Source organism: Punica granatum, chromosome 7, assembly GCF_007655135.1.
Source record: "Punica granatum isolate Tunisia-2019 chromosome 7, ASM765513v2, whole genome shotgun sequence".
NCBI classification, from domain to species: domain Eukaryota; kingdom Viridiplantae; phylum Streptophyta; class Magnoliopsida; order Myrtales; family Lythraceae; genus Punica; species Punica granatum.
The window spans coordinates 24,169,021-24,187,949 of record NC_045133.1 but is presented as its reverse complement, the minus strand read 5'-3'; the positions used below and the strand labels follow the sequence as shown (position 1 = coordinate 24,187,949).

The 18,929-nt window shown below is 37.2% G+C and overlaps 2 protein-coding genes across 2 annotated transcripts; one reads left to right on the top strand and one right to left on the bottom strand.

The window, feature by feature from the left end:
- Positions 1 to 11,425: 11,425 nt before the first annotated feature.
- LOC116213308 (glutaredoxin-C5-like) lies at positions 11,426 to 13,207 on the top strand. The gene has a single exon (XM_031548193.1). It carries the CDS (start codon positions 11,573 to 11,575, stop codon positions 11,945 to 11,947), a length of 375 nt encoding a protein of 124 aa, XP_031404053.1. The 5' UTR covers positions 11,426 to 11,572; the 3' UTR covers positions 11,948 to 13,207.
- Positions 13,208 to 15,568: 2,361 nt separating this feature from the next.
- LOC116214918 (GRAS family protein RAM1-like) lies at positions 15,569 to 18,295 on the bottom strand. The gene is made up of 2 exons (XM_031550419.1): positions 17,230 to 18,295; positions 15,569 to 17,023 (listed from the first exon to the last, which is right to left on the bottom strand). Exons 1-2 carry the CDS (start codon positions 18,229 to 18,231, stop codon positions 15,872 to 15,874), a joined length of 2,154 nt encoding a protein of 717 aa, XP_031406279.1. The 5' UTR covers positions 18,232 to 18,295; the 3' UTR covers positions 15,569 to 15,871.
- Positions 18,296 to 18,929: the final 634 nt, after the last annotated feature.

Sequence of the window (18,929 nt, the reverse complement as noted above, 5' to 3'; positions counted from 1 at the left end):
GTTGCCCAAATATTTTGGGGCATTAATGTCGTAATGTAATGTAAGAGAGAGAGGAGAAAATGATTACTTGAGACCAAACTATAAACTGCTTGAGACAAAAGTTAGTTTGAGGACAATCCAATGGCCTCTTCAGTGGAGACATTTGACAGTTGAGTTTGGCCATATCCTTTGTCCCAAAACACTTCTCATGAGAATCTATGCCTGCCCCTTCTTTTATCACATGCAATATATATTGTCAAATGCATAAAACACCCATATGCAAACAACTTGACCACCCCAAAACTTGATCACTGTACTGTACGTACTGCTAGCTCCTAATGAGTGAGCACCATCTATCCCGACCTTATCTAGTTACATCTGACACCATTAGATTTATGTATATGATTCAAGCGTCTGTTTCTTGACTTTAATCTATGCCGATCATTTGCAATAATCTCATTGTGTTTTGGTATACCACTTGCATGCATAAAGATGTAAAAAGAAAAAAGATTTAGCGTACTTGTGAAATCTTTTTAGATGATTTTGCATTTGGAAAACAAAAGGAGAAACATAATTGAAAAGACCAAATAAAACCTTCGCATATGACATTATCGAAACACAAGGTAAGACAAAATTCACCGTCATATCCCAATATCGATAGTATTTAACAACTTTTAAACTACGATTATCAGAAAATTAATTCTTTTATCAACCTACCTACTTACTTATTTTTTAATTTTATTTTATTTTCAGTTCAAATTCCTAAACAAAAAAATATTTAAGAACTGTCATCTCGATATTGAAGCAATGAAGCCTATTAAGAAAGGGGAAACAAGCAAATAGAGCTTTGCAGTAAAACGCACCGGGGAAAAGTGAGAAACGACAAATGCAATTGAGGAAAAAGTAGTCAACGGCGGGCTCACTAACGTCAGCCGCTTTCCAAATGAAGCGAAGGTACGAGACAAAGTCTGAGAAAAGCCGTCACGTCATTGTTCAACCTTTTATCAACGGCTCAGATTTTCCACTAATTACATAAATAATATATATATATATATATTGTGATTACTCTTCCAGATAAATTTCATCAAACATACAATAAGCTAATTATAAATATCCTAACAAAACTATGCTAATTATATACCATATGGGTCTCGTTATTAATCATGAACCAAATTTTCATTTTTGCGTGAATAACAGAAGTATAAGATCGATAAAGCTTATAAACTTCTAATGCACTTGCATAAAAGCAAGCTGGACAGGGAAGAAGGCGCGCCCTTTCATTTATAAAGAAATGCTAACGGGTTAGTGTTATGCGGCAAAGGGTTTTTCTGAGTACACATTATGGTTAGAACCAAATTATTAAATCTCTAAAATCACACATGATGAATCCATTGAAAAATCAATCAGTCGGAAGAGTACCTGAATCCATAGCGTGAGGTTGTATTGGGTTCGTGGTCTTTCAAGCCGGTACGTTAAGAGTGTGGGCTGCTCTAATCTCTGAGTAATGTGACCTTAGTATATCGCTCTATTTAACGTACGGCTCAGGGACCATAACCCCTCAAATTGCGCTTCAGTGTAAGAGGTTTATAAAATTCTAATTCAGCTCATCGTAGAATTAGCAATTACCCTTTTGGTAAATGCATATTAATACCATATTCTATCGAGATATCGAGAAGGCCTATTTTCTTAAACTTTATTAGATCACCCAATTTGAGCTTATTCGTAGGATAACACATAATACATAACGTGATATACATATGTCGAGCCACATCATTGAAATAAAATTCAACAATCTCTCACTTGGGCCGACATTTTTATTAAGAAAGAGTTATGTATTACAATTTGCCTTATGAGTACTCTTAATTGTTATCCTAAAAAAATCTCAAACAATCTGATACATTGAACATATCAACATAGGATCAAAGCGATCTTCGCCACACATTTATTGTAGCTAGACTCACGAATGATCACATATATTAATATGTCCAAAAACATAGATCAATTATGGGTGCACAACATGAAAATTACATGCAATGTGATTCAAACAAGCTTATTTCCAACCGGTCCACTATATTCCTTAGTGAGATGAAATATCATTTAATTCAAAGTGAAATGCCTCATAAACTGTATTCTGAATAAACCATATAAACATAATATACTAGTACAACCTCCCACAAAACCATCGAGTCCTCACTAGACATAACATCCATACGAGCTACGTGCTCGTGAAAGACCGAGGGTGGTAAACCTTTAGTGAGCGGATCCGCAAGCATGAAAGTTGTACCAATATGCTCTATAAATAGCTGGCCATTCTAAATTCTTTCTTTAACAGTCAGGAACTTAATGTCGATGTGCTTAAACTTCGAAGAGTTCCTGTTGTTATTGGAATATAAAATTGTAGAGTTATTGTTTCAGAATAGCCTCGGTGATCTTTCAATGCTAACCAAAACTCACAGCTATGTGACAAAATTTCGTAGCTATATTCCATGATTGGAGGCCTCATAACAGGCTATGAACTCGACTTCCAAGGTCGAAGTGGCTATAAGCGTCTGCTTAGCACTCTTTCAGAAAAATGGCTCCTTCAACCAATAGATAGACATAGCCAAACATGGATCTCCGACTATCTTGGCATCCAGCGAAATCATAATTACAATATCCTATGATCTCCAGCTAATCTGATCTCCTGTAAATGAGCATGAAATGCTTTGTTCTCTATAGATTCTGCAAAACCCGTTTGGCTGCTTTCCAATGATCCGCACCTAGATTACTCAAGTACCTCCCCAACATCCCAACTATGCACGCAATGTCCGAATGCATACATATTTGCGCATACATCAGACTCCCCACTGCAGATGCATAGAGAATCTTCTGCATCTCTTTCTTTTCAAACTCATTTTTGGGGTACTGGCTGAGACTAAATTTGTGTCTTTTAGCAATAGGGATATCTCCCAGTCTGCAATCCTTCATGTCGAATCTCATCAAAACCTTCTCGATATAGATCTTTTGTGATAATCCTAGAATACCTCGAGAACGATCTCGATGTATATGAATCCCTAATACAAAATAGGCGTCCCTAAGATCTTTCTTCTCGAATTTCTCCAAAAGAAATCTCTTGGTTTCGTGCAATAAGCCTATATCGTTACATGCAAGCATTATATCATCGACATACATAACCAGGAAAATATACTTGCTACTACTAAACTTATGGTACATGCATTCATCAACTGCATTTATCTCAAAACCAAATGAGATAATCACTTGATGAAATTTATGATACCATTGACAAGATACTTGCTTTAACCCATAAATGGATTTCTTTAGTTTACAAACCATCTTCTTTGGGTCTCCTGACACAAAGTTTTCTGGTTGCACCATATAAATTGTTTCATCAGTGTCACCATTGAGAAACACTATCTTTATGTCCATCTGATGTAGCTCAAGATCAGAATGAGCCACAAGTGTCATTATAATCCTAAATGAGTCTTTTGAGGAAACTAGAGAGAAAGTCTTTTTATAGTCAATGTCTTCCATTTGAGTAAAGGCTTTGGCAATAAGACGAGTCTTATATTTTTCCACATTATCCTTTGAATCCCTCTTGGTCTTAAATATACATTTACAACCAATGGGTTTCACACCTTCGGGCAATGGGACAAGATCCCAAACGTTGTTGTTAGCCATAGACTTCATCTCTTCATTCATAGTATTGATCAACTATTGAGAATTAGAGCTTGCATGGCTCGACGGAAGTTGATCGGGTCATCTCCCATCAGTGCAATATCAACCCATGCTCTTGAAGAAATATAGTATAATCATCTGAAATTGTACTTCTCTTCTCTCGAGTGAATCTCCTTAATGGCACCTGTTTTTGAGACTGTTGAATTTGCTCTTCGAGAATCTCTTGAGGTTGAGTGGGGAGCACTTCAATGTTGTCCTGTTATTCCGAATTTACTTCCTGATCAATATCGAAGCAATCAGAGCAACAACTGCAAGAAGAGAAATGAATTTCTCTTCAAAGACAACATCTTTTACCTTATCTCCAATCCCCACCCCCTGCAAATATATATATATATATATACATCCTCAACGAATTGAGCATTTCCGTCTCAAAGAATGACCTAGTTGTGGGATCATAAACTTGTAACCTTTGAATCTTTCAAAGTAGCCAACAAAATAGCAACTAACCGTTCTTGAGTCCAGTTTCTTTTCATTTGGCCTATATGGTGTTGTCTCAGCTGGATAACCCAAATGAACAAATGCTTTAAGCTGGGCTTTTTGCCCGTCCAGACTTCATATAGGATTTTCGGTACTGCTTTACCTGGCACTCTGTTAAGTAAGTATGTTGTGGTCTTTAGTGCCTCTCCCCAGAGAGATTATGGTAAGGTAGAATGACTAATAATACTCCTTACCATATCCTTAGTTGTCATATTTCATCTCTCAGTAACACCATTCATGTTATGACTGCCCGGCATGGTGTACAGTGGGATGAGACCGCATTCCCCTAGAAATCTAACAAAAGGTTCTGAACGTTATTCAAATGATCCGTCATATTTGCCGTAGTATTCACCACTACAATTAGACCTAACAGCTTTAATCTTCTTGCCAAGCTTGTTTTCAACATTGGTCTTATAAGACCTAAACACGTCCAGTGCCTGAGACTTCTCACTAATTAGATAGATGTATTCATACCGAGAGTAGTCATTTATGAATGAAATAAAATATTATTGGCCATTCCAAGCAGCCGTAAAGAAAGGTCCACAAATGACCGTATGTATAAGTTCTAAGACGCCTGAACTTCAGTTGGCATCTAATCTCCTTATGTTTGTCTGCTTCCTCTTTATGCACTCAATGTAGACATCAAAATCTGCCAAATTGGGAATATTGAAAATTCCATCTGACATAAGTCTTTCTATCCGTTGTTTGGATATGTGACATAAACGCTTGTGCCATAAAGTGGCATAATTCTTGTCAATTAATTTATGCTTCGTACCATGCGAACTTATATGCAAGGTATCATTAAATGGGGCAACAATATCGAGCAAATAAAGGTTATCATAACCAAATAAAGAACCAGTGCTAACAATATTTGAACCAAGAAAAAGACTGAACTGACTATTTTCAAATGAACAAGAGTAACTAGATTTGTTCAATACAAAAATAAAAATCAAATCCCATCTAAAAGACGGTACAACAAAAGTCTCCTTCAGGTCCAAATAACAATCAGTTCTTAATAATAACCTAAATGTGCTAACAAGTTCAACTGATTTTCCATCACCCACATAGATGAATCTTTCAGCATCAATTAGGGTTTGGCAGCTCAAGCAACCCCGCTAGACACACTTATGTGAGTAATGGCTCCTAATCTATCTACCAGGTGTGTATAGGTACTGAAGTTAAATTAATTTCAGAACAAACTAAAGTTAGAAGTGTACCTCTCTTAGCACGTCAAGCGTGATACTTGGTACGATCCTTCTTCAAGTGCCCACTCTTCTTGCAAAAGTAACGTAAGTGCATCTATACACTTACAGATATGGGAGGGAGGAGAGAGAGCCGAAAGAGAGATGAGAGAGATAAGAGTAAGAGAAATGGGTAAAAGTAATACAGAATGACCAATTTGATGTAAACGTGATTTTTTATCCAGTACAAAACTATTTATTAGAAGACATAGACTAAATTAATATAACAAATGACTAAATTAATGTTATAATGGACTAAATTAATATAATAAAGAATCAAATTGATGTAACAAAGGACCCGATTGATATAACTTGTTGATTTAGTGCCAAAATGATGCAAAATTCTTCTCAAATGATGGAGTTGATGTAACTTAATTAAATCATGGACGAATTTACTAGTTAACTCTTGAAGGGAGAAGAGCATGGGACCCACCGTCAGTCAAGGGCCTTTTCTTTCTCTGATAAACACGGCGTCCGTACCCGCCCGCACCTCACCGCTTTCTCGCGCGTGTTTTATTTGTCAGAATTCTGTCTCGGTTAAATTACGAATCCGCCACTGCCCTTTTCCTATTGCCAGCCAGTGGACCACTTCAACCCATAACTATTTTGATTTTATCCAAGCAAAAAAAAAAATCTTGATTTTTTTAGTCATCCCATAGCTAAATTAACTATTCATTATAATATATATATGTATATATATATATATATAAGTTGATAAATCGAACTTTACATAGCATTGATCTGCCTATCTTTTTCATTTGCAAATTTTTTTTCATTCATTATGTCGTCTCCTAATTAAATAGCAAATATTCTTTGAAAACGGCATGATCATTATGCCGAATGATATCATGTAAGTTAAATTCTCAATAACATTGTAATGTGACAAGAATTTCTAACGTTGATTCACATGTAAAAGAGAAAATTAATTTAAGTCCGTAAAGTAAAGCTGTAACAATCTTAACCATATGATACATACATATATTTTTTATTTTTTATTTTTTTTTCCACGATTGCTAGTACCTACCGAACTCTAAACAATAATATATTACGGAAAGCGTATGATATTCCAGTTTTATTGGATATTGAAATATTCAGTTGCGCTTATAGTTTCAAAAGTATAGACGATACGGTCAAGAGAATAATCATATAGAGAATATACTACTCGTAAAACTTTAAATATGCATATAAATAATAGTTTTTCTTTAGGCAAATTAAGAGTGATTCCAAATCGATGGCTCATGAGAGACCGAGACCAATATGAGCATTGGAACTTGATTTCATTAGGTCATTGTCATGTTTCTTTCTCCTCTTATGAGACAGCTTCCTCTCAAATAAAATTAAGCATTGATAAATAAATATAATACTAATTAGTGACATAGATATATATTATATAAATCTGTTTAATTAAATATAATTGCCGACAAGAAGTACCTCGGTCTATCATTATGATGGTAATCGTGAGCACATCAACGGCAACTCACCGGCTTTTGTTGGATGCATCGATCTTTCTTCTCTCTTTTTTGCATTTTTCTTTTCAATTTCATCGGTATTGTTTTTATCTGAATAATTAATTGTCATAATAATCAAACTTTGGGATGAAACAAAATCTATTTGCATCCCCAAACATGTAAAATCTATGTTCCTCCTCTCTCTCATGCATGGCGGAAATTAAATTTTACGTTATTTAGTTGAAAAATCACAGTACAATACGTGAAAATAGCTTGACAATTCTGAATTTTCATCTAATATATGGATAAGACGTTATCAGATTATCTTATGATAACCCAAAAAAAAAAAAAAGGAAGTCATGGAGTGAGTTACGGAGAGAAAATATATATCGAGATTCTCTTTAATTAGCTCGACGAATTATCATGTAGCTTTTTTATGAATCTTGTAATTTATCTTCTAATGTAGCGATGAAAACAGAAATAAACTCGAAATCAACATATATTCAATCAAGAGGAAGAATTTTGTCTCGGCTAGCTGCCATAGAAATGGGTGAGTTTATTTTGAAGATATGAATTGATAAGTAAATTTCAACAACACCCCCTATAATTTGTGAAATGATCAACGACATCCGTCCTTTCAAAAATTAGCCACACACCGCTCCTCATTTCGCTAACGTGGCACCAAGAGAACATTCACTTTGCTTCGTGGATCCCATATAACAGAACTGCAGAAACCGACCCCCCTATCTGATTTCTTTATCCGAACCAAATCTGACTAAATTTAAGGGAAAAAAAGTATAAATAAAATAAGGGATGGTGTGTGACTAATTTTAAAAGAAAAATGTTGATTATTTTACAAATTAGAGAGATGTCATCGAAATTTACTTTAAATTAAATTAAGAAGGAAAAGGCGAAGAATATGTAGTCATGCTGATGCACAGTGTGAGAGCTCCCCACAGAAATTATTCAGCCGTTCTGTTGCTGACTTCATCTAATTTATTTTTGACCTGCAGCTATAAAAGCCTCGAATTCATGAAAAAAATAAAACAAAGAAGAAGAAAGAAAGAAACCCCTCAAATTCAATAATTATTTTTTATTCTGATTCAATAAAAGCCTTAAATTTGATATTATTATCATATGTCACTATCTAGTTTAACGTATCATTAACATATGTGAGCCTATAATACAAATACATGAGATAGAATGTACCCAGCTCGTTATACAGTTGTTGCTTCAAGATTGACAAAATTATATTAAACTCTATCGACTAATTGATTAATAATAAGGTTTTTAGGCTTATATAGTTTATTTCTTTGTATAGAAAACCTAAATAAGAAGTCTACTACATGGTTGTAGCTCGATCAACTTCATCAAAAATGTTGTAGATCAGATTAAAATAAAAAATGTAAAAGAAATGGTTGATGCTAATATGCTATACATACATACATATATATATATATATATAATATACCCTGCATCTGCATCTGCATCTGCATGGGAGTGGAGAAAAGGGACCGACAAGCAAACTCAGAATAATATCACTTTCTTTTTTCCTCAGTCATATCCCTCTTTATACTATTAGTACCCTCTTAATTTTCTTCCTTTTTTTCTTATTCCATTTACTTTTCTTGGTTACACATTTTCTTGTTCAAAAAACAAAAATAAAATAATTATATTTCTTCTGAAAGAAAAAGGAGATATTAACATTTCAAGAGCATTTATATATATATATATGTATATGTATATGTATATGTATATGTATATGTACATGTAATTAAAGAAAATCTTGGGCGCATTTTGGTGATAAACTAATTAACATGAATCAAACTTCCTGTTCTCTATCTGTACCTATCTTATGTTAATATGTACCATTTCCTTTTCTTTCTTTCTTTTTTTGCTTGGTAGGAGCTTGCCTATTTAAAAATATCTGGATGACATGGTCGCATATTTATATATGCATGCATATATATGTTATATAATTTAATGCATGAGCTTTTAGGCATATGGATTTTTTCTTTTTGGCCAATTAGGCATATGGATTCAAACAAAAGAAAAACAGGGAGCCGTCCAAATCTTAGATAAATGAGCCATATATGTGTATTAACCTGCAGAAAACTAGAAACAGGGGATGCATCGTGGGAGAATATTTCAGCAACTTTAAACCTTATCCAAATGGTGGAAAGAATGAAATAGCCATATTTATATATAAACATGCATGTTATCAGAGTGCAAGAATATTCAAAATGATTTATGTATATATTAAGGTTTCACTACTGAAATAAATTAAAGTAACAAAATGAAAAATATAAGTATTTTTTTATAACGATGATCGAGTTAAGTTCTTTGAATTTGATATGTTCCCATCTACCCATGGATCCAACAACATATGACACTTCATATAAAATCAGGGTGTGGTTAAGAAAAGAATCAGATTCTTTATTCAAACTAAATTAATTTCACATATCAAGGATGGAACTTCCATACTATATAGAGTAGAAATCAGTCAGCCTCATTGAGGATGTTGTGATCATCGGCCTTGCTAATTAAGCCATATATTATCATGAAAAAGTCGAGCATGATATACCTGTATTTTACACTTATATCGCTTCGCCTTTAATTAGTTCAGATTTATCGTATTACCAAACCTCGTTTTGTTCTTGCTTATAAGATGTATTTTTGTACAATCACTTATTTCTCCACGCTCATGATCGAGGAAAATTTGAGATGGATTGACAAATACAAAAAGCTACAAATTACAATTAACATAAAACATAAACGTGAACTATATTTTGTATATTAAAGCAAACGGTTCCAAGGGGAAGATGATGAACATATCAATGCCAGTAATTAAAGAAAGGAGATACACATACATTTATATATATATATATACAAATGCATATACTATATATATTTGGATGTGTCAGTACATACATAGATATATATATATATATATATATATATAAAATCAAGGGAAGGGCCGACAAGAAGGACGGAGACAGCCGTCTAAGGAGCCATTTTTGGCAACAACTCCTCTCTGCTGCAAAAGCCCGTCTGTCATGTCTCCACTTCTTCCCGAAAAAGTTTGATATGCAAGGCTTACACTACGTGACAATGTCATAAATAAATAAGAGTTTGTTATTATAATTTTTAGTATGTAAAAAAAATAATATTTTTATGTGTGACATAACCATAATTCTTTTTTGGGAAAAAAAAAACACTTCCATACGTTAACTTAAAAAAAGATGGTATCATGGCCTAACCCCCTTTAAGTTTATTTAATTATTACTTAATCTCAGGGTCTTAAGTTGTGCAATATATGTTTTGTTTTATGAAGTTTCAAAATTACATTTCCCTCACATATTCTCGTAATTAGTATATAATTCTCGTCGCTTCTTTATCGATAGATTAATATTAGAATGAAAATAAAATATGGTGCTTGGAATTGATAATCTGCGAAGAAAATAACCTATTAATTCCTTTTTTCGTTTTTCTTTTTTGGTTATAAAGAAAATACATGAATATAATATAAGAGAATGGAATTTTAAATAAAATGGTACAAATAACCTTCCCGATAAGAATCGAACCTAAAATGTTTTTTTTATTCCTAAACACTACACCACCTCTTTTCTCGTCCCCTTTCTCCTTTGTAATTTTCTTAATTTGTGTTTTTGGATTGGATGAATGGATATACATACATAGCCCTAGCTAATATATATAAATATATAGGGGGTCAATGCATGAAAGTAAAGATAGTGAGATCACAAAAGCTGATCCTCTCTGTATGTCATTCTTCTTGATCTCTAGCTTGCATGAGCTGAACAGTGACGACTTCTCTTGTGGACCACCCAGCCCCCCAAGCTTTGCACTTTATTGCTTACCAAATTTATTTACTTCTCTCTTAGAAACCCTAACAGAAAGAAAAAAGAAAAATACCTCTCTTAGGGGGGCCCAAAAAAAAAAAAAAAAAAGAAAGCTTTTTCTCACTTCTATTCTTGTTGACTATTCTCTATTCTCGTGCTTTTGCCTAATCATAATCTCTTAAAACACACCCTTTCTTGTGAGTAATTAAAATAGTAGCATCAGCTCGACTTATGCCCACATGACAATTTGAGTGACTCCAAATCGCAATGTCAGAGCTTGCTCCAATCACATGTCTACGTGATTTGAAAAATAAAGTGTTGGGAGCTCAAATTTAGATCAGTATCATCAGCCTTGAAACACCATCAGCTCGAGGCGTTTGATCTGGTGATTACCAAATATGTCTCTGGCACGGTTAGTAGGGATCTCTTGAGGATTAATAAATTATAGATTGATATATATCTACTGAAAAATAAATTAGAGATAGATGAAGAGGCTTCATTAGATGATTATCATATTTTACGAAATAGAAGAATGTCTTAGATAAAAATAAAATTTATTAATAAATTAAAGGAAGAAAAACTCACATACTGCCCCAAGCTTTGCTTTTGACTCGGATTCTCTTTCCCTCCACACCTTTATAAATACCAACCCACATGTCTTCTCCACAATCCACTCTTGCGGCCAAAACAGCTTCAACTCATTACGCTGTCAACACTTCCACTTCCCTTCATCTTCGTACGTTTCTCTCTTCATCAGTGACAGTATACAAATCAAACACAAACATATAATACACACGCACACATATATATCCTACCATACACGACATCGACAATGCATTATCAAACGGAGTTGTGGGCGTCCACCTACCTGCCGGCAACGGGGCGGCCGGACCCGGTGGAGATGATAGAGAGGCTGGCGGCGGAGAATGCGGTGGTGATATTCAGCCAGAGCACGTGCTGCATGTGCCACGCCGTGAAGCAGCTCTTCTGCGGGATGGGCGTGAGCCCTGCGGTCCACGAGCTCGACCTCGACCCCCTCGGCGAGGAGCTCGAGCGGGCCCTCTCCCGCCTCCTCGGTGGCGGTGGTGCACTTCCGGTGGTCTTCGTTGGCGGGAAGCTTGTCGGGGCAATAGACCGTGTCATGGCCTCGCATATTAACGGCACCCTTGTCCCACTCCTCAAGGAGGCGGGAGCCCTCTGGCTCTGACCCAATGATTCCTCGTCAGTGAGAAACCATCAACCTCGTACTAATTACTGTCTTTTCGATTTCGTCCTCAAAGTTCTTCTGTTTTTCAAAAAAAGTACGTACTTTGACATATCTCTTCAACTTTACTAGCAGTGTTAACTGTCCGGTCCACATTTCCGGGTTTTTACCGGTGGGTCTAAACTTTTAACTTGATTTCGGTGAGTTTAGGTACACTACTTTCGTAACAGACAATGTACTTACGATTTTAATCGGAACATTTTAACGAACTCGATTAAATGGAAAGGAGGCTGGGGAACGGAATCAGAAAGGCGACGTAAGTACCACTGGGGATGATATCTAGAGCAAAGCGTTCTTACGACGTACTCCGAAAACACAAAATTCACTTCCTATGTGATGACGAAGAGATTAAGAGAGGAAAGAGGAGTCTGGTGTCCCTTTTTTTTTTTTCTCCCCTTTTTAAAGGTTTCCTGGGCCTCTTTCTTTTTTGGTGTTTTGGGGTTAATCCTTCGACTGATGTTGGCGTCTTTTTTATTAGACTCTGTTCTTTTTATTTTAATTTTTTTTTCTTCCATTTTTTGTTTTAGTGTCGAACTTCTGCTGGGTGCAGAGAGAAATGTAATTCGCTCCCTCCTCTCAGTCCTCTGGATAGGAAGAAAATTAAAGAACATGGGAAAAAAAAAAAAAAAGACTTTCGAAGTCTTCTCTCTTGTTTCACTTAACCATCTTCATCGTTTATTTATCGACGCGGTACGTTATGATGACAGATTTTTTATATTTACATAAAATCCCGTCTCAAAGGATCGCAAGACCATTGGTAGGAGATCTCGCAATATAGACTAGTGTCCAGTAAACCCGACATATACGAATAAACCTTGCAGTCTCTTAACTGTTTTAATTGCAATTAAAGGAGGATTAACAAAACAATGAATCCGCGGAGGAGATTTTGATGTGGAATTTCACCACAAAGGCTGACCCCCAGCTGAGGTGTCGTTTTAGGCGGATCAAGTTGTCGTTTTCTTTCTCGTTCTTCTTGGTCAAAGTTTCTTCTTTTGCTAGTGTATGACCAATAACGTAGCCTTTGACCGGCAGTGAAGTGTTCTTCTTTTAGGCTTTTTTACAGCTTTATTAGAAGTGAAAAATTGAAAGGTTACCCTTCACCAAAAAAAAAGAAAGAAAGAAAAAAAAAAGACACAATTTAATCCCAAGAAAGGGTTATTTACTTCCAATGTCCTTACCTTAATCCAAAGTTATGAACTTTTCTTAGTCGGAATAATTCGATTCGCTGTGAATTGCCACCTTCATATATCAACTTACTCGGTACACATAGGCACAGGACAGTTTGTAAGCTCTAGTTGTTAGGATGACAGGAGCAACGTCTATCAGTGATCCGTGGTTATTAACAAAAAATTAATAAATAAATGTTAAATAATTAATTGATTAATTAAATCTTCTTTTCCTTGTAATCTCAAATATTAATTCGCTTTCCAATTCCTTTAAACTTTCTTTGCTGTATAAATGCAGGCCCAGTGAAGAATCCATTGTGGGCCGAGCCCTAAGGAGATCAGTAAGCTGGGCCCATTTATCATAATGGGCTCGGAGGTTTTGCTAAACACGTACAGGTCCTTATACAAAATTTAATCGAAGATAAGATTTTTTTTCCCCTTCAAGAATAGAAGATAAGAAACTTGTTATAAGAGCCATGCGCCTCTTTTATAATCGAAAAGTTTAGAAAATTAGACAAAACAGATGAGATAAAGTTTTCCATGGTACTTGATGGGGCTCAAATCAATATGTCTGACTCCTTGAGTATTGGTTTTTATGTGCTTGTGTACGACTCCTCGTGCGGAAATCATTTGACTTCTCAGTTCGTCGGAGCTGACACTATTGTTCATAATCATTACTAGATATGTATACCCTCAGATCGATCTGGGGTACAAATTGTTCCTCCTGGCGTGCTTGTGCCGGTCCAAGCATTCCTTGTTGCATACAATGGACTGGCTAGCTTAATTAGCACCTAGACTTGACTGATAGGCACGAAAATGGCGCGGACTACTTATGGGTGTAGGCTGGCAGGACTCTTTAATTAGTCCAATCTATATATATTAAAACAAAACATGAGCCGAATTATCACACCGCAACATTATCAAAAATAAAAAACGGAACTCTCTAACTATGTCATGTCATCACTTATGTATTGAGAAAAATTTATATTGTTAATTATGCAATAAAATATATAAATTATATGCATATAACTCAGCGAAATATATACAAGGAAATAAAATATACATTACACTATATACATTAATTATTCTTTACATATCGTTTCATAAGAGGCAACAAAATAGGTAGTAATTCCAGAATATGCTTTTATTTTCCAAAGCATGTTGTGTGGAAACTAAGAAACCAGAATCGAGACTAATACATTCAATATAAAAAGTACATACATATATATATATACACACATATATTTATATACCGCTCGATGAATAAAAACAAACGTAGAAAAACAACAATTTGGAGAACAGTACAATCCAAGGTAACCATGAACTCTCATTCCCATTAAACATGATTGTTTACATGCCTAAGAAAGATCAAATCATGTTCACGTGTGACATACTTATCTTTTTTATTGTATAATATTGTAGATATAACCTCTTTCTTTTCCAAAATTTTCTTTTTTTTTGGTTGAGTATTGATTCGTACAATGAATTTTTAATGCAAATTTCAAACTAATTACTTCGATATTTTGATTGTTTTAATAATATTCTCCGATTCTTTTTTCTTAATTGAACTTTGATTTGTTGAATGATTTTTATTCGAGATTGACTGTTTCGATATTAATTGTTTTAACATGATCTCTATTTCAGTTCCATTATGGGCGTCGCTTCAGTAACGGTGAAAATTTTCTTATTTGTATACCTTGAAAATTTCTTTTTCATTCTTATTTCATAATTTAATGAAAATCTTTTCTCCATAAACTTCAAATTCAATAGTTTTATTCATTTATTCTTTGGTTGGATTTTGATTCGTAGAATAAATTATTTAAATTAATTTCTATTTCAAATTATTTTCTTCGATATTGATTGTTTTAATAGAATTTTTATTCCAGTTTTGCTATGGCTATAGTTTTAGTAATTGAAAATCCGTAGATCATATATATATATATTAAGATCAAAATTTACGTTAATTAACAATATGAATAAGTTTTAATATTTCAAGATTTCTATCGTTAAATTCCTTAGTAATCATCCATGCAACGCACGGATTTTCATCTAGTTTATTAATATAAGCAGCAAACAAAACGTTTGTTTAAGAAATTAACAAGGCCTTGGTATATATCGTCCTTAATCCTAATTAATATTCTACAACCGCTCAATATGAGGTGTTATCGTGACGGTTAATTTAATATTTTGAAATATATACCTGAAATTGGGGGAACGGTGCGAACCAAGCCATATGGCTATGATTGTGAACAGGTAAGTTACAACTCGGTTTAGCCAGAAAAATATTTTCTTTGGTATGATTACAACAAAGAACACAATTTTAGCCCATACATCAAGGGCTACATGTACGTACGAACGTGAACAATAAAATTAATCAAATATAATTCTTGACCAAATCCTAGGGCCAGTTTTTTTTTCTGAAACAAAAGCATACATATGATTCCCACTTTTCGGTCTATCATTGAGTAAAACACATGATGCTATCGGTTTGTTGACTGTGACTAATTAACTCCAGTTCAGACGTTTACTCACCTTCAGTCCCCCTTTAGATGTGGATTGCTTCGCCAGAGAATAAATCATAAAATTAAAACCCATATGACTAAAAAGAAGGGTAATAAAAGAACCCTAGAATGGGCAAAAAGACACATGCAAACATGCAAGAACACGAAGAAGAGTTAATTTAGGGTTATTATATGGCTTCTCAGCATCTCCATGCAGAGGCAGCGATGATGGCTCTATCTTGCCACCCTAAGAGCAAGCAGCCCTTGTCTTCTGTCAACCTGTAGCCGTCGCATGAATACAGTCCCAATAGTATCTTCGACTGCGTCACGGCGTTCCCGCTGAGGGGGATCCCCTTGAACCCTTTCCCCTCCATTATCTTCCTCCACTTGTCGAGCCGCTCGTGCCTGGCTGTCCTCTCGGCTCCCTCGTGGGCTACGATGTTGAGTATCTCTGGCGCAAAGATGTACTGCTCGACCTTGGCTCTCTGGGACGAATCAGGTGGGAAGGTGGCATCGAGTGAGTCGAAGATAGCCGAGTAGAAGTGAAGGGCCTCGAGGAACCGGCTCAGGAAGTAGGGCCCGTTGTGGCTAGCCTCCTGCTCCACCAGTGTCACGATGTTCGGGGCCTGATCCCGTATCATGGCGAGCAGGGGCCCCAGGCAGTGGCCCGGGACACGGTGGAGCCTGCTCACCGAGTTCACAGCCAGCGCCTCCCCAACCCGCCGGTGGAGCATGTGCGGCCTCAAGTCCTCCAACTGCTCTCCTACCGGGTGGAACTCAAACGGGATGTGAAGGGAGTGGGCCAGCTCAGTCAGACACCGGCCTGTCTCTCTCACAGAGTCGAGGTTTGGACCCACGCCGGTAATTCGGAGGAACGGAGCACCTCCTGGCCTTGCGGCCAGTGCCTGCATAAAGGCTGGCCATTGGTAGCCCTGGAGGATGTCAAGGTCAATCACATGGACCCGCTCCTCGAATTCAATGGCCTCAAAGATGGCCTGGTTCGCAGTGAAGTGAGCAAACTTTATGTAAGGGCATGCCTGGTAAAGGATCTGGTAGATTTTGAGAATCTCTATCGAGTTAGGGGGGAAGGGGGAGAAGGGCGGTGGTTTCAGGGCAGAGGAGAATGCGCTGCCGCCTGCGGAGGAGGTTGGGCGGGTGGCTAGTGTGGCTGTGAGGCGGGCGCTTAAGGCCTCCGTGAAACACGAGGCTACACGCTGCATGGAGTCTCCGAGGGGACTCACCACACGGCTGAGGTGGTGGAGGTACTTCCGGGCCAGCATGAAGTCCTCTTTGGACACTGCCTCGGCACAGGCGAGGAGGAGGTGCACTAGTTGAAGACCACTGTCTTGTTCCTGAGAGAAAAATGTTTCGACATACTACTTATAATCAATAGAACGTTACACGATGAAAGGTGCATACTATATGGGAACGTGATGTCTTATACGTAATAGAGAATTTCATACTATGAGTTAATCATGAAATCCAAGCAAAATGGTAAGAAATCAGCCGATTTCAACGTTATTCAAGTGAGAAGACTGAAAGAGATATATATGCCGACCTGCTCTAAGCCCATAGGAACTGGCGGTCCCATCAAATTGTTAACGTTTTGTTCTTGAAGCTGCTTCTCCTGGTGCCTCTCCTGTTGCAACTGTTGCGACAAAGATGCCGACCCCGTGCTTGCAGTAACGGCTGCATTAGCAGTGACAGAGCTCATCTGGTACATGTCGCCCTCCTGGCTCAGCCTCGAGATGCGGGAGGATGGCTGCTCCGTCCTGGAACCAGTACAGAATGCGCTTGAGGAAGATGAGCTCCCAATATGCAGCCCATCAAGCGAGGCGGAGGCTGCATCCGGCATATCAAAGCAGTGGGAGTAGGCCCCGCCGTACTCGTCCTTCTGATACTCCTCGAGCAGGTCCTCGATAGCCGGCAGGGCGAGACTACTGCTCTGATCCATCTGCATATAGCTGTTATTGTTAGGAGAGTTGTACACTCTATGGAGAGGGCTCATGCCCTTGCCCTTGTTATTCCCAAGGAACCCAAGGGAGGAGAACCGAGGAGGGGAGAAGCTCGAGACGGCGTGGGAGTTGTTGAAGGCGTAGTTGTAGGAGGTTGGATTCTGAGGGGGAGAAGGGAGGGTGGTCCTGACGGGGGATGAGATCATGAAGTCCCCGTCTAGCTGGTCCGAGAGGAGGGACTCGAGGAGGGCGCTCGTCGGGGACTGGATCTCGATGTCCTCGTCGGGCAGCTGGAGCTTGTGGGAGGGGAAGCTGAGGCTCGGCGGGGTCAGGCTCATCATGCTGTTGCTGCTGCCGGTGCCCATTGAAGATTCTTTGATCTTGTTCTTGGTGGATTTGGAGATTGACGAGGACTCGGTCGGGGAAGAAGGTTCATGATGTTCTTGTGGCATTTTGTTGCATGATGATGAGCCTTCACTCCTCAGAATTCCCATGCTTCCACAAAGGGAATCGACAATTCCCTCTCTTACAGAACAATTTGATTTGGGTTCTCCAATCTCAGTAATATTCCTAATGCTTGATGGGATGGGTGTTTCAATGCTCATTCACTCCATCTCCTAAGCCTATTTTGTTGTGTGACCATTAGACAAAAAGCTTTAGTCCGTGCCCATATCGAGATATTGTAAGAGAGCTGGAGAATCGATATTCCGATGCATCATGCACCGAGAGTATAAAAGACAAATCCGTCCATTTGTCTAATTCTATATTCTGAACGGACTAATTGGCTGTTTATACGAATCACTCGAGAAATGTGAAAATGAAGAGTACGTAATGACAAAAAGCCACGTGTGGCGGTTTATGATTGGGTGGATATGTGATGGTACATTCTTATAATTTCACCACATCTACTAAGTGATGAGCTATTATATCTAGAGCTATTGCTTGTCAGGTTTCATGAGCCTCATCTTGGCCTCTTTCATGGGGGCTTTGGGAGGGATGTTGCTAAAGTAAAAGACAACCTTGTTGTTCGGTCCCACTTGCATTGGGTCGGCTTAGCTGAGGATAAGGTCACCGGAGGAAAAAAATAAAAAAATAAATATATATTTTCTCTGGAAGTATATAACTTGTGTTCTTTTTTTACCATAGTGGTTATCTCATTAGGTAAGCAATGTCGTATTGGTGAAAACTAAGATAAGGGTGGAAGTAACCGATATGGATTGGTTCAAACGGTTCGGCGCTTGTTTCGCTTAAGCAATGTCTTAGGTTCGAGTTCGTGTGAATGTAGAAAATCTACGGTATGAGA

Coding starts and splice junctions, on each gene's coding strand:
- LOC116213308 (XM_031548193.1), top strand. CDS start 11,573: ATGCATTATCAAACGGAGTTGTGGGCGTCCACCTACCTGCCGGCAACG.
- LOC116214918 (XM_031550419.1), bottom strand. CDS start 18,231: ATGAGCATTGAAACACCCATCCCATCAAGCATTAGGAATATTACTGAG. Junction 17,024..17,229: donor TTCCTATGGGCTTAGAGCAG/GTCGGCATATAT, acceptor TTTTTCTCTCAG/GAACAAGACAGTGGTCTTCA.